At 47.4% G+C, this 15,047-nt stretch overlaps 1 protein-coding gene across 2 annotated transcripts in view; it reads left to right on the top strand.

Moving 5' to 3' along the window:
• The first annotated feature begins 7,514 nt into the window (after window positions 1-7,514).
• The window catches only part of pxk (PX domain containing serine/threonine kinase), a 39,674-nt gene continuing 32,141 nt past the window's right edge, over window positions 7,515-15,047 (top strand). Inside the window, exon 1 of one of the 2 annotated variants that reach the window (XM_078414585.1) lies at window positions 7,515-7,962. In XM_078414585.1, coding sequence (XP_078270711.1) covers window positions 7,861-7,962 — 102 coding nt within the window. In that variant the 5' untranslated portion in view covers window positions 7,515-7,860. The remainder of the gene's footprint in view (window positions 7,963-15,047) is intronic. The other variant, XM_078414584.1, reaches the window with a different exon arrangement.

Here is a 15,047-nt window from a genome sequence, read left to right as displayed (position 1 = left end):
AGGTAGACACAAAATGCTGGAGTAACTCAGCGGGACAGGCAGCATCTCTGGAGAGAAGGAATGGGTGACGTTTCAGGTCGAGACCCTACAGACCTGATCTTATTCCAGTTATTCCAGCACTTTGTGTCTTTTTTTAAAACATGTTTTTCTAGTTGCATTTTTACTGTAGCTAAACATTTAACCATCCTGGGTCATGACCAATATCAAAGGTTTGAATTTACCCTCTGGGGGTAGGTGAATGCTTGCACGCATTAAATATTGTGATCATTCCTGATATTGGGGTAGGGGAGAGGAATCAACGCAGGAGGTAATGATTTAGGGATGGGAATAATTTTACTCCATTATTACAGATGCCCTACCTATGATTAAATGGATAATAAGCTTTATTAGGACAATGTATCCAGGATATATCCTGAAGGAATTATGTTGGAGGTAATGCTGACAATAGGAAGGATTCAGAGACACAGGGAATTGCAGATGCTAGAATCTTAAACAAAACACAAAGTGCTGAGGGAACTCAGTGGGTCAGGTCATATCAGCTAACAGCACTGCTCGCCTCTTCTGCCTGCCTCCTGCCATGGTTCCTCTATCTCCCAACTCCAGCCCTCCCTCTCCCCTGCCTGGCTCCATCACCTGTTCCTGGTACACCAATTATCTCTTGCGTTCGTCTCACCTCTCAACAGGGTGGCACGGCAGCGCGGCGGTAGAGTTGCTGCCTTGCAGCGAATGCAGCGCCGGAGACCCGGGTTCCATCCCCACTACGGGTGCTGTCTGTACGGAGTTTGTACGTTCTCCCAGTGACCTGCGTGGGTTTTCTCCGGGATCTTTGGTTTCCACTCCAAAGACGTGCAGGTTTGTAGCTAAATTGGCTTGGTAAATGTAAAAATTGTCCCTAGTGGGTGTAGGATGGTGTTAATGTTGGTCGGCACGGACCCGGTGGGCCGAAAGGGCCTGTTTCCGCACTGTATCTCTAAGCTATACATTTTCAGTCCTGATGCATGGTTTTGACCTGAAATGTCCACCATTCCTTTCCTCGGTGCAAACAGTTGAGTTCCTCCAGCAGATTGTTTAGTTTGGTTTATCATTATCCTATGTGCTGAGGTACAGTGAAAAGCTTTTTTATTGCGTGCTATCCAGTTTAGCGGAAAGACTATACATGATTACAATCAAGCCATCCACCGTGTACAGATACAGGATAAAGGGAATAACGTTTCATGCAAGATAAAGTCCAGTAAAGTCCGTTTAAAGATAGGCCGAGGTTCTCCAGTTAGGTAGGTGGTAGGTCAGGACCACTCTCTGGCTGGTGATAGGATGGTTCCGTTACCTGATAGAGTTGGGAAGAAACCCCCTAAATCATAAAGTCATAAGTAATAGGAGTAGAATTAGGCCATTCGGCCCATTATGTTTACTCCGCCATTCAATCATGGCTGATCTATCTCTCCCTCCTATCCCCATTCTCCTGCCTCCTCCCCATAACCTCGAACACCCGTATTGATCAAGAATCTATATATCTCTGCCTTAAAAATATCCACTGACTTGGCCTCCACAGCCTTCTGTGGCAAAAAAAATCCACAGATTCATCAGCCTTTCACTATTCTGTATGGTTCAATGAGGTCCCCCTCATTCTTCTAAACTCCAGCGAGTACAGGCCCAGTGCTTACAAACGCTCTTCGTGGGTTAACCTACTCATTCCTGGGATTAATCTTGTAAACCTCCTCTGGACCCTCTCCACAGCCAGCACGTCTTTCCTCAGATATAGATATGCCATTAATTATAAGGACTTTCTCAATGGTTCAATGGTACTGTATTGTCACATGTACCTGCCCTTCCACCTATTTTCGTACCACCCGCAAACATGGCCACAATGCTTGTAATCCCATCATCCAAATCATTAATGCACAACGTGAAGAGTAGCGGCCCCAGCACCGAGCCCTGCGGAACTCCGCTAGTCACTGGCAGCCAACCAGAAACAGCCCCCTTTATTGCCACTCTGTCTTCTGCCATCCAGCCAACCTGCTATCCATGCTAGTATCTGTCCTTTGATACCGTGGGCTCTCATCTTCCTAAGCAGCCTCATGTGTGGTACCTTATCTAAGGCTTTCTGAAAATCTAAGTAAACAACATCTACTGGCTCTCCTTTGTCTGTCCTGCTATTTACTTCCTCAAAGAATTCCAGCAAATCTGTCAAGCAAGACCTCCCCTTCACAAAGCCATGCTGACTTATTTTATTGTGAACTTTTAAGTACTCTGTAACCTTATCCTTTTAATGCACTTTAAAATCTTACCAACCACTGGTCAGACCAGTTCCCACTATTCTGCTTTGCTCCCTTGCGCAGCGGGGTAATATTCTGGGACCTCTCCTGACTCTAGTGATTCTTGAAATATCACTATCGATGCCTCCACAATCTCTAAAGCCATCTCTTTCAGAACCCTTGGGTGCAGTCCATCTGGTCCAGGTGACTTATCCACCTTCAGCCCTTTCAGCTTCCCAAGCACTTTCTCCCTAGTAATAGCCACTCCACTAACTTCCACCCCCTGACTCTCTTGAATTTCAGGCACGTTGCTGGTGTCTTCCACTGTGAAGACTGACGCAAAAAGGTTATTCAACTCCTCTGCCATTTCTTTATTCCCCATTATCGCTTCTCCTGCATCATTCTCCAGCGGTCCAATGTCCACTCTTGCCTCTTTCTTGCTCTTTATATAACTGAAGAACCTCGTGCTATCCTCTTTTATATTATTGGCTCCTTACCTTCGTATTTAAACTTTTCTCCCTGTATTGTCTTTTTAGTTACCGTATGTTGTTCTTTAAAAGCTTCCCAATCCTCTGGTTTACCACTAATCTTTGCTATGTTATACGCCTTCTTTTTTAGTTTTATACTGTCCTTGACTTCCCTTGTCAGCCACGGTCGCCTCTTTCTCCCCCTAGAATCTTTCTTCCCCTTTGGAATGAAAAGATCCTGTATCTTCTGAATTATTCCCAGAAATTCTTGCCATTGCTGTTCCACTGTCACCTCTGCTAGGGTCCCTTTCCAGTCAACTTTGACCAGCTTCTCCCTCATACCTCTGTAGTCCCTTTTGCAATACCGACACATCGATCACAGCTGGCGTCCTGGTGCCATCGCAACAACCTGGAGCTCAATGCTCTCAAGACAGTGGAACTAATTGTAGACTTTCGAAGAGATCCCCCTCCCCTCCCCCCACTCACCATCAACAACACCATAGTCACATCTGTGGAGTCATTTAAGTTCCTTGGAACCATCATCTCCAGGGACCTTAAATGGGGGGCCACCATCGACTCCAAAATCAAAAAGGCCCAACAGAGGATGTACTTCCTGCGGCAACTGAAGAAACACAATCTGCCACAGGCAATGATGGTCCAATTCTATACTGCTATCATTGAGTCCGTCCTCGACCTTCTCCATCATGGTCTGGTTGGCTCAGCCACCAAGCACGACATCCGGAGGCTGCAACGGATGTTCGCACAGCTGAGAAGGTTGTTGGCTGCAACCTTCCCCCCATTGATGAACTGTACACTGCAAGGGCCAGGAAGCGAGCGGGCAAGATCACCTCTGGCCCCTCTCACCCTGGCCACAAACTCTTTGAAGCACTTCCCTCTGGAAGGCAACTCCGGACTTTCAAAGCAGCCACAGCCAGACATAAAAACAGCTTTTTTCCACGAGCGATAGTTCTACTCAATAACCAAAGTCTGTAGTCTCTTTTTTGCTCTGGTTTATTTTCACCCACATGTTATATCCTTATTGTTTTGATGTGTTTATGCTTTATTCTTAATTGTTAACTGTATGTTTGTGTTGTCATTTGTGAGCGGAGCACCAAGGCACATTCCTTGTATATGCACATACTTGGCCAATTCATTCATTCATCTTCTCCCTCTAAAATTGCAGATTAAAACTTATCATGTTATGGTCACTATCTGCTAATGGTTCCTTTATCTTGATTTCCCTTATCAAATCTGGTTCATTACATTACATAACACTAAATCCAGAATTGCCTTTTCCCTGGTAGGCTCCACCACAAGCTGCTCTAAGAATCCATCTCAGAGGCACTCTACAAATTCCCTTTCATGGGGTCCAGTACCAACCTGATTTCCCCAGTCTACCTGCATGTTGAAACCTCCCATAACCACCATAGCATTGCCTTTTTTACAGGCCAATTTTATCTCCTGATGTAACTTGTACCCTATATTCTGGCTACTGTTTGGGGGCCTGTAAATTCCTCCCATTAGGGTCTTTTTACCCATAGATTCTGAGCTCTATCCCCAATGAGTCTACATCTTCTGATCCTATGTCACCCTCTCGCTCAGGACTGAATTTAATTCCTGAAAAACAGAGCTACCCCATCCCCTCTGCCCACCTTTCTGTATTTCCGATAGGATGTATACCCCTGAATACTCGGCTCCGAGCTCTGATCCTCTTGAAGCCACGTCTCTGTAATGCCTACAACATCATACCTGCTGCATATTTGGAAGTGTGTATTTTCACACTTCTGTACCTCTTGCCTGATGGGAGAGGGAGTGACTACACATGCTCCACATTCCCCATCTGCAGTCTCTTGTGTCTCAAGACAATAACACGTTGAAAGGGTTATTCCCCTGCACTGCTCTACCAGATGGAGAAGGTAAGCGGTTTGGTAAATGGAGACGTGTGCAACTGCAGATGCTGGAATCATTAGCAAAACACAGTGTGCTGGAGGAACTCAATGGGTCAGGCAGCATCTGTGGAAGGAATGGACAGACTATGTTTCGGGTCGGGACCCTTCTCCATACTGATGAGTTATAAGTAAATTCTTCTGAAATCATTGGGGAGTAGTAGATGCAACAATATTGTTTAGGTTTAGTATTGACATGTGTACCAAGCTACAGTGAAAAGCTTGTTTTGCATGCTATCCACACAGATCAGATACTGTACATAAATACAGTCAGTTCAAACAAGTACAATAGGTAGATCTAAGGGGAAGATATAGACAAAATCCAATGTCCGCAATGGGGTAGAGGTGAATCGGACAGTACCCTAGCTTATGGAAGGGCCGTTCAGAAGCCTGATCGCAGAGGGGAAGAAGCTGTTCCTGAGACTGGTGGTACGAGCTTTCAAGCTTCTGTATCTTCTGCCTGTGACTGGGAGGTTAGTTGGCAATGTTCTTACTGGAAAAGTTAACAATAATTCCCCGTTGTGTGGACTTTGTGCAGTGTAAGCATTGGGCAATGGAACACCACTCGCTGACGTTTACTTTGCAGTTCCTGTAATTAACACAATGTTCCAGCCAACTCCAGCATGGCAAGGCCAACTCACCAACGCATACAGCAACATTCCACTCAGCTCTTTCAGCAACCAAAACATAGAGATGTTTTTCTTCGGAGCGTAGGAGGCTGGGAGGTGACCATATTGTGGTGAACAAGTTCATGAGGGGGCATAGATATGGTGAATAATCACTGTGTGAAAACAAGCCCTTCGGCCCACCAACAATCACACCATACACTAGCACTATCCTACACGTTACAGATAATTTACAGAAGCCAATTAACCTACAAACCTGTACCTTTTTGGAGCGTGGGAGTAAACTGGAGCACCTGGAGAAAACCCACACAGTCACAGGGAGAATGTGCAAATTCTGTACAGACAGCACCCGTGGTCAGGATCAAACCCAGGTCTATGGTGCTGTAAGGCAGCAACTCCACTGTTGATTCACTGTTCTGTTTAGAAGAAGCTGTTCCTGAACCTGGATGTTGCAGTTTTCAGGCTTCGAAATCTGCTTCCCAATGGCAGGAGTGAAATGAGAGCATGGTCAGGGTGGTGTGGGTCTCTGATGATGTCGACTGCCTTACTGAGGCGTTATCTCCTGTAGATCTATTTGTGGAGATCCTGCAGATTTGTGGAGCGACTCTGACCACTGAAGGTGGTTGTTCATCGTTTAGGTTCTTGAATGTTAGCCGTGTTCTACTTTGTTATTTTTAAAATAAATTATCTGGGATGTAATATTTGATACCAGTTGAGGATATATTTATTCTGAAGAAGGGTCTGGACCCGAAACGTCACCCATTCCTTCTCTCCAGAGATGCTGCCTGCCTGTCCTGCTGAGTTACTCCAGCATTTTGTGTCTGTCTTCTTTATTTGATAACAGTTGAGGGGATATTTATATAATAGTTATTCCTGAGCAAGTATTTTATTTACTTATATCTAGGCTATATTTTTGAGAAATACATTAAATTGGCAACAATTGAGGGTACATTTAATTGCTAACAGTCGATGGTATATTTATATAATAGTTATTTCTGAGCAAGTGTTTTATTTATCCATCTCTAGTCTTTGGTAACCACCAGCTTTCCATTTTGAGGGTTTGGTGATTGGAGTTGCAGAGACATTTCTGGGCGGAGATTCCTGCAGAAGGGACTTGACCCATTGCTTCTCTCCCGAGATGTTGTCTGCCCAGCTGAGTTACTCCAGCACTTTGTGTAAAACCAGCATCTGCAGTTCCTTGATCTTAATCAACGGGGACAGTGTGGAGAGAGTGTCCAGCTTCACGTTTAGACAATAGGTGCAGGAGGAGGCCATTCGGCCCTTCGAGCCAGCACCGCCATTCAATGTGATCATGGCTGATCATTCTAAATCAGTACCCCGTTCCTGCCTTCTCCCCATACCCCCTGACTCCGCTATCCTTAAGAGCTCTATCTGTTTCTGGGCACTCACATTTCGGAGGACCTAACATGATCCACTAACACTGCTGCGCTGGTCAAGAAGGCACAGCAACGACTGTTCTACCTGAGAACACTGAAGAAGTCTGGTCTACCCCAACAGCTGCTGTCGACCTTCTACCGCTGCACCATAGAGAGCATCCTAACATATGGCATCCCTGTGTGGTACCTCAGCTGCACGGAGGCAGAGAGGAAAGCTCTTCAGCGGGTAGTCCATAGAGCTCAGAGGACCATCGGAACACAGCTACCAGCCTTGGAGGGCATCTACAACACACGATGCCTCAGAAAAGCCACCAGCATCCACAAAGACTCTTCACACCCCTGCAACAGTCTGTTTGAACTTCTACCATCGGGCAGACGCTACAAGGCCTTCTACGCCCGCACCTCCAGACTCAGGAACAGCTTCATCCCCAGGGCCATAGCTGCTATGAACCGGTCCTGCTGAGCCGGATGGTCACATCGCACAGTGATCCAGCACAGACCTACTTGCACTTTATTCTGTTTTAAAACTGTTTCTAATTTTGTTTCATTGGGTTGTATAAATTAATACTGACTGGCTAATTAATTTATTGCATCGTATGGGAGGCGCATTCCCAATCTCGTTGTACCCCTGTACAATGACAATAAAGATATATTGTATTGTATTGTATTGTAGCACATTTCATCAACTGGGTCTGTGTTGCTGGCTGGCGGGCGCTTGGGCCTGGCTGCTGGAGGGCGGGCGGTAGGACCCGGGTGTGGACGGGACGGGAGGTCGGGTCCTGGTGGCGGCGGCGAGACACGGTTAGGCGGGCACTAGGACCCAGTGTGGAGGTCTGTCGGTCGGGAGGCGGCACTTGGCCGGCGGAGCCCGTGTGACGGGAGGTCGGCGCTAGGACCCGGTGGACGCTGTGTGCGGTTGGCGCTGCCTTGGGTCTGGCAGCTGGGGAGCGGGCGGTGGGACCCGGCGGACCCGGTGTGAGGGAGGGTCGGCGCTAGGACCGGGCGGCGCAGGCCGGGCGCTTGGCGGGGGCGGGAGCCGGGCAGTGAGCGAGCGAGCGAGCGTCCGTCGGTCGTCGGTGACGGTGACGCTGGTGGGTCGCGGTGTCGGTGTCGGTGGGTCGGCTGCGGCCTCTCTCCCCTCCCGCTGGCCGGGCGGACGGACGGACGGACGGATGGCGCTGATGGAGAAGCGGAGCACGGGCAAGGTGCTGCTGGACGACACGGTGCCGCTGCGCTGCGTGATCGAGGCCAGCCAGAACCTACAGTCGCACACGGTGAGGCCCGGCCCGGCCCCCGGGGCCCGAGCGGTGTGGGTGTGGGGGGGGGGGGGGGGGGGAGATGGCCCGGGGCCCGAGCGGTGTGGGGGGGGGGGGTGGGGGAAGATGGCCCGGGGCCCGGTGTGGGGGGGGAAGATGGCCCGGGGCCCGAGCGTGGGGGGGGAAGATGGCCCGGGGCCCGAGCGGTGTGGGGGGTGGGGGGGGTATGGAGAGGGCCCGGTGTGTGGGGGGATGAGGGCCCGGGGCCCGAGCGGTGTGGGGGGTGGGGTGGGTGGGTATGGAGAGGGCCCGGTGTGTGGGGGGATGAGGGCCCGGGGCCCGAGCGGTGTGGGGGGTGGGGGGTGGGGGGGGTATGGAGAGGGCCCGGTGTGTGGGGGGATGAGGGCCCGGGGCCCGAGCGGTGTGGGGGGTGGGGGGTGGGGGGGGTATGGAGAGGGCCCGGTGTGTGGGGGGATGAGGGCCCGGGGCCCGAGCGGTGTGGGGGGTGGGGTGGGTGGGTATGGAGAGGGCCCGGTGTGTGGGGGGATGAGGGCCCGGGGCCCGAGCGGTGTGGGGGGTGGGGGTGGGTATGGAGAGGGCCCGGTGTGTGGGGGATGAGGGCCCGGGGCCCAATGTGAGGAGGAGGGCCACAACCCGGGGGCCAGTGGGAGTGGCGGCTGTAACTATGGGTCCAGTGGTCACCCCAGGGGCCCGGTGTGGGGAGGGGGAGGGGGAGAGGGAGGGCCGGTTACCCCGGGGCCCCCCCTGTCACTGTCGGCCGCGCAGGAGATCCCAGCCTGGGGATGGAGCAGTTCAATCAATCGTGAACCTCGCTCACATCCAACTATCCCGTCTTCCCCCAGCCCCATAAACAACTGCCCCATCCCTGCACTACTGTGTTCCCCATCATCTATCACCCCATCCCTGCACTACTGTGTTCCCCATCATCTATCACCCCATCCCTGCACTACTGTGTTCCCCATCATCTATCACCCCATCCCTGCACTACTGTGTTCCCCATCATCTATCACCCCATCTCTGGATTACTGTGTTTCGCATCAAGTATTGCCCCATCCTTTGATTGCTCCATAACCCATCCCCATAACGGTTGCAACATCACAAAACTATGCTGACATTTTCAGTTTAGTCTATCTTATTCCTTCCTTTGTCTCCTGGAATATAATAATGTCAGATATGTGTTTACTCTGTTTTATTTATAGGTCTCATTTGCCTAAAAGTAGATATTTAAAGTTGTTGGTGTGGTCAAAGTCTAGCAACCAGCCACGATGTTACAGCAAATGAACAGGCACAAGCAGTGTAGGATTTTAATATATGTATAGTTTAAAATTACACATTTGAGGTGGAGTTTAATTATTTTGCCTCAGATTGCCCTAAACAAAGTCATAATAAATGACATCAAAACAAAATGCTGGAGTAACTCAGCGGGTCAGATGCTGCCTGACCCGCTGAGTTACTCCAACATTTTGTGATACCTTCGATTTGTACCAGCATCTGCAGTTATTTTCCTGCACATCAAAACAAAAGGTGCTGGAGGAACTCAGCAGGTCAGACATCTGAGGACGGAATGGGCAGGCAATGTTTTGAATCAGGACACCTTCTTCAGATGGCAGAGGTCAGTCTGAAGAAGGGTCCCAGCCCAAAACAAATCATACAAATTATGAATCTCTGCCCTTTTGGCTACCTGCATAAGGTGTAACCCTTACAGAGATGGGAGGGAGCTGTCTTTGGGAATTAAAAAAAAACAAGTGCTGGAGGAACTGCGCGGGTGAGTCAAAAGGGTCCCAACTCAAAATGGCGCCTGTCCATCCCCTCCCCAGGTGCTACCTGCCCCGCTGAGTTCTAGCATTTTGTGTTTTGCTCCTATTTGTAGCATCTACTGTTTTTTTGTGTGTCCATAAATAATAATCTTTGTGGGCGAGTTGCACAATTGATCTTAATTCTGCTGACCTTTTTGCACCCTTTGACATTGCTGAGTACACTGTCTCCCACTGATTCCCGTCCGACATCTGGGCCAGGAACACTTCCCTTTAGTTGGACTGATTGCCACACATAGTATTTCTGCCTCCTCTATCCAGAGGCACAATAGTGCAGCTGGTGGAACTACTGCCTCATAACGCCAGTGACCCGGGTTTGATCCTGACTTCGGGTGCTGTCTATGTGGAGTGTCCTCGGGTGCTGTCTGTGTGGAGTTTGCACGTTCTCCCTGTGACCACGTGTGTTTCCTCCGGGTGCTCCGGTTTCCTCCCACATTCCAAAGGTGCAGGTTTGTAGGTTAATTGGCCCTCTGTAAATTGTTCCTAGTGTGAAGGGAGGGGATGAGAAAGTGGGATAACACAGAACTAGTGTGAACAGGTAGTCGAAATCCTGGCATCAAATGTTGAAATTATATATTAGCTATTACTATTGTACTTAATTCCTTTGTTGTTTTGCGATACTTTGATTCTAATTAGTGTTTATCACAAAAGCAGATTAGTTCTGTAATACCCTGGAACATAATTTTCAAAGAGGTTTGATGCTTTCATGGTGACATTTGATGATAATTCATTTCCTCTCACTTTCAAGATGAGAAATGATTACACTGTAGAAATGAAAGTGAAATAAAGTATGTCACAGTAAAACAAAACTGGAAACATCAAATGAATCACCGATTCCACCAGGAACTGAATTTAGTGCAGGGCGTTCTGCCAATATGCACATACCTACAACACAAATTAAGGGTGTTACGTTGTCGCAGCTGGTAGAGCCACTGCCTCTCGGCACCAGAGGCCCGGGTTTGATCCTGACTTTGGGTGCTGTCAGTGTGGAGTTTACACGTTCTCCCCGTGACCACGTGGGTTTCCTCGGGGCGCTCTGATTTCCTCCCACATCCCAAAAACGTAGGTTGATTGGCCTCTGTAAATTGCCCCTGGTGTGCAGGGAGTGGATGCAAAAGTGAAATGGACAATGTTGACAATTGTGCAATATTAGTCTATTAACATAGAAAACGTAGAAAAAAGGTGCAGGAGGAGACCATTTGGCCCTTCAAGTCAACATCGCCATTCATTGTGATCATGGCTGATCATCCACAATCAATAACCCATGCCTGTCTTCTCCCCATATCCCTTGATTGCGCAGTTTCTAAGTTTTAGAGAATTTCAAATTTGAAAAAAACAGTTATTTCCCCCCACCCCCAGGACTTTCAACAGTATAAGTTATTAGAAAGGCATATTAAGCAATGTAACTTGCAGCCTTTAGCATTTTTAGCTTGCAGTAACAAAAATGCCTTTCTAATAACTTACTGTTGAAAATCCTGGGGGTGGGGAAAAAAAAAGTGTTTTTCCAGTCTGAAATTCTCTAGTCCCTAACCTCCTTTGCCCCTCTGACATAACTGTGTGTGTAATGCAATTTTCTATAACACAAGGTTTCTTTGGAACACAGCTATCACATTACAGCAGAAGTGGGATGGTTTAAGCTTTAAGGCCGTTGTTGATGTACTGAGATAATTGTGAGGGCATGTGGCTGGATTAGAAGCTGAGTTTGTTGGGCTGTGCAGAAGCCTACTCTATGAGTGTTACCATACTAAATTGCAGGCATGAGCCTGTGTCTCCGGCAGTGAACTGGCCTCTTCTCTCATTCCAGTCTGAATTTTGAAGGCTTGAAATTAGAATTATAGAGGCTTTGATAAAGATTAAGTTCTTGGCTGTGAATTCCTTAGGAATTTAAGTTGTTTAGAAATGTGTCATGGAAACAGGCCCTTCGGCCCACCGAGTCCACGCTGACCAGCGATCGCCTGTTCACTCTAGTTCTATGTCATCTCACTTTCTCATCCACTCCCTGCACATTAAGGGCAATTTACAGAGGACCAATTAACCTACAAACCCGCACGTCTTTGGGATGTAGGAGGAAGCCAGAGGAAACTCGCGCGATCACAAGGAAAGCATGCAAACTCCAGACAAGACAGAACCCGAGGTCGGGATCGCAAACCCGTCTCTGGTGCTGTGAGGCAGCGGCTCTATCATATCATATCATATCATATCATATCATATATATACAGCCGGAGACAGGCCTTTTCGGCCCTCCAAGTCCGTGCCGCCCAACGATCCCCGTACATTAACACTATCCTACACCCACTAGGGACAATTTTTTACATTTACCCAGCCAATTAACCTACATACCTGTACGTCTTTGGAGTGTGGGGGGAAATCGAAGATCTCGGAGAAAACCCACGCGCTGCACCACTGTGCAACCCACTCGGCTTGACTAATGCCAACAAACATTTTGAAGCAGGTTTTTGTAGGTCTCACAGTTGTTAACCTTATTCAATATTTTAAACACTTGGCAATACTTCTTAATATGTTTATGCCTTAAAGCTTTTAATAAAATCATTTTAAGGAGTTATGGCTGACTGACAGCGAACAATCATCTCATAAGTTCTAGGAGCAATATTAGACCATTCGGCCCCTCAATCATGACTGATCTATCTCTCCCTCTCAACCCCATTCTCCTGCCTTCTCCCCATCACCCCTGACACCATTACTAATCAAGAATCTGTCAACCTCCGCCTTATAATTACGTATTGACTTGACTCCTGCATTTCTTGTAACAATTCTGGCTATGTCTCAGTTGTAACGTTGAAATTTGTTTATTATTTTATTCATTTGGTGGATAGAACATAGACTAGTGCAGCATAGGAACATGCCCTTCGGCCCACAATGACTGCCCAACATGATGCCAAGACCAACACATATCTGCTTACACATAATCCATATCCCTGCATTGCATACAAATCCCATGAGTCTAACTGAAAGTCTCAAATGCTACTGTCATATTTAGAAAGTTTTGAATCATTACTGTTTTTAAGAACACACATTGGAAAGGATACGCTGGAAAGGCATGTTTCATTTCCATCTAATAATTTGACTCTTTTTATGAATTGATTGGAGAATTCCTCGTAGTTACTATGAGTTTCTGAATTATTCAGTTAGTAACGGTTTAAGAGGAAGCTTCCTCTTTTCAGCTTTTATTTATAGACTTTGCTAGAATGTGCGTATTTCTGAGCTGTACCTGACAGGTTTAGTCTGAAGGAGGGTCCTGACCCGAAACGTTGCCTATCCATGTTCCCTTTCGTTGCTTTGATTCCATGTTCTCCAGGGAATGCTGCCTGATCCGCTGAGTTACTCCATCACTTTGTCAATCTTTATTTGTAAACCAGCATCTGCAGTTCCCAGGTTTAGTTTCCTCGGTTTAAGTTTCATTATTGCATAATGGACAAATCTGGAGGTTACTGGGAATAAAATCAAACCCTGGTTCCCTCACGTGAAACTGTTTTGATGGAAAGTTTGGCTATTCTAAATCAGTTCCTGCTACGTATTCTCTTAATTTGCTGCATGGATTTAACTCCTCTGCCATTCTGTGTTTTCTCAAGATCCCACTCTTACCTGCCAATTTAGACCAGTAAATAGAACCAATAATGACCAGATTATGTCAGAGTCATACAGCAGGGAAACAGGCCCTTCAGCCCAACTCATTCATGCTGACCAAGATGCCCATCTAAGCTAGTCACATTTGACCCATATCTCTCTAAACTTTTCCCATCCACGTATCTGTTATAGTACCTACCCCAACTATCTCCTCGAGCAGTGGGTTTTCTCCAAGATCTTTGGTTTCCTCCCACATTCCAAAGACGTACAGGTTTGTAGGCCAATTGGCTTGGTGGATGTGTAAATTGTCCCTAGTGTGTGTAGGATAGTGTTAGTGTGCGGGGATCGCTGGTCGGCGTGGACTCGGTGGGCTGAAGGGCCTGTTTCCGCGCTGTATCTCTAAACTAAACTAAACCGGGTTTGATCCCGATGTCGGATGCTGTCTGTGAAGTTAGTATGTTCTCCCTGTGATCACATGCGGTAACCACTCCGGTTTCCTCTCACGTCCCAAAGACGTGCAGGTTTGTAGGTGAATCCGCCTTCCATAAATTCCCCATGGTGTGCAGGGAGTGGATGCAAAAGTGTGATAACATTGAACTAATGTAAATGGGTGATCGTTGGTCGGCGTGGACTCAGTGGGCCAAAGGGCCTGTTTCAGTTGCTGTATCTTATAATTCAATTCAATTCTGAATTGGTTTTACCAGCTGTGAAGTCTGCAAATAATGTTATTATTTTTGATGTTTTGAAGCCAGATCAAGTGTAATTATTTGTCATATGCACCGGATATAAATTGGACCAATGAGGTTCATGCTTGCTGCACCTATCAACGCTCATTAGATGCAACAACAGCAAAAATAAATATGCAATAAATTATCAGCTATTCTAAGTAAACTAGTGCATAGTGTAAAATCCAAAGTGTAGAGAGAGACTATCAAAGCATTTAAAGACTTAAGCAAATAATACCTACATAGGTACACAGACAGTAGGTGCAGGAGTAGGTCATTTGGCTCTTTGAGCCAGCACCGCCATTCAATGTGATCATGGCTGATCATCCACAATCAGTACCCCGTTCCTGCCTTCTCCCCATATCCCTTGATTCCGCTAGCCCTAAGAGCTCTATCTAACTCTTTTGAATGCATCCAGTGAATCGGCCTCCACTGCCTTCTGAGGCAGAGAATTCCACAGATTCACAACTCTCTGGGTGAAAAAGTTTTTTCTCATCTCAGTTTTAAATGGCCTCCCCTATATTCTTAGACTGTGGCCCCTGACTCTGGTCTCCCCCAACATTGAGAACATTTTTCCTGCATCTACCTTGTCTAGTCCTTTTATAATTTTATACGTTTCTGTAAGATCTCCTCTCATCTGTCTAAATTCCAATGAATACAAGCCCAGTCTTTCCAATCTTTCCTCATGTGACAGTCTCGCCATCCCAGGGATTGACCCCGTGAACCTACGCTGCACTGCCTCAATAGCAAGGAGGAGACCAAAACTGCACACAATACCCCAGATGTGGTCTCACCAGGGCCCTGTAGAACTGCAGAAGGACCTCTTTATTCCTATACTCAAATCCTCTCATTATGAAGGCCAACATGCCATTAGCTTTCTTCACTGCCTGCTGTACCTGCATGTTTACTTTCAGTGACTGGTGTACAAGGACACCCAGTTACACTTCCCTTTTTCCTA

This window comes from Rhinoraja longicauda, chromosome 17 (assembly GCF_053455715.1).
Source record: "Rhinoraja longicauda isolate Sanriku21f chromosome 17, sRhiLon1.1, whole genome shotgun sequence".
In the NCBI taxonomy this organism is placed as follows: domain Eukaryota; kingdom Metazoa; phylum Chordata; class Chondrichthyes; order Rajiformes; family Arhynchobatidae; genus Rhinoraja; species Rhinoraja longicauda.
This window is presented reverse-complemented; position numbering and strand designations above follow the sequence as displayed.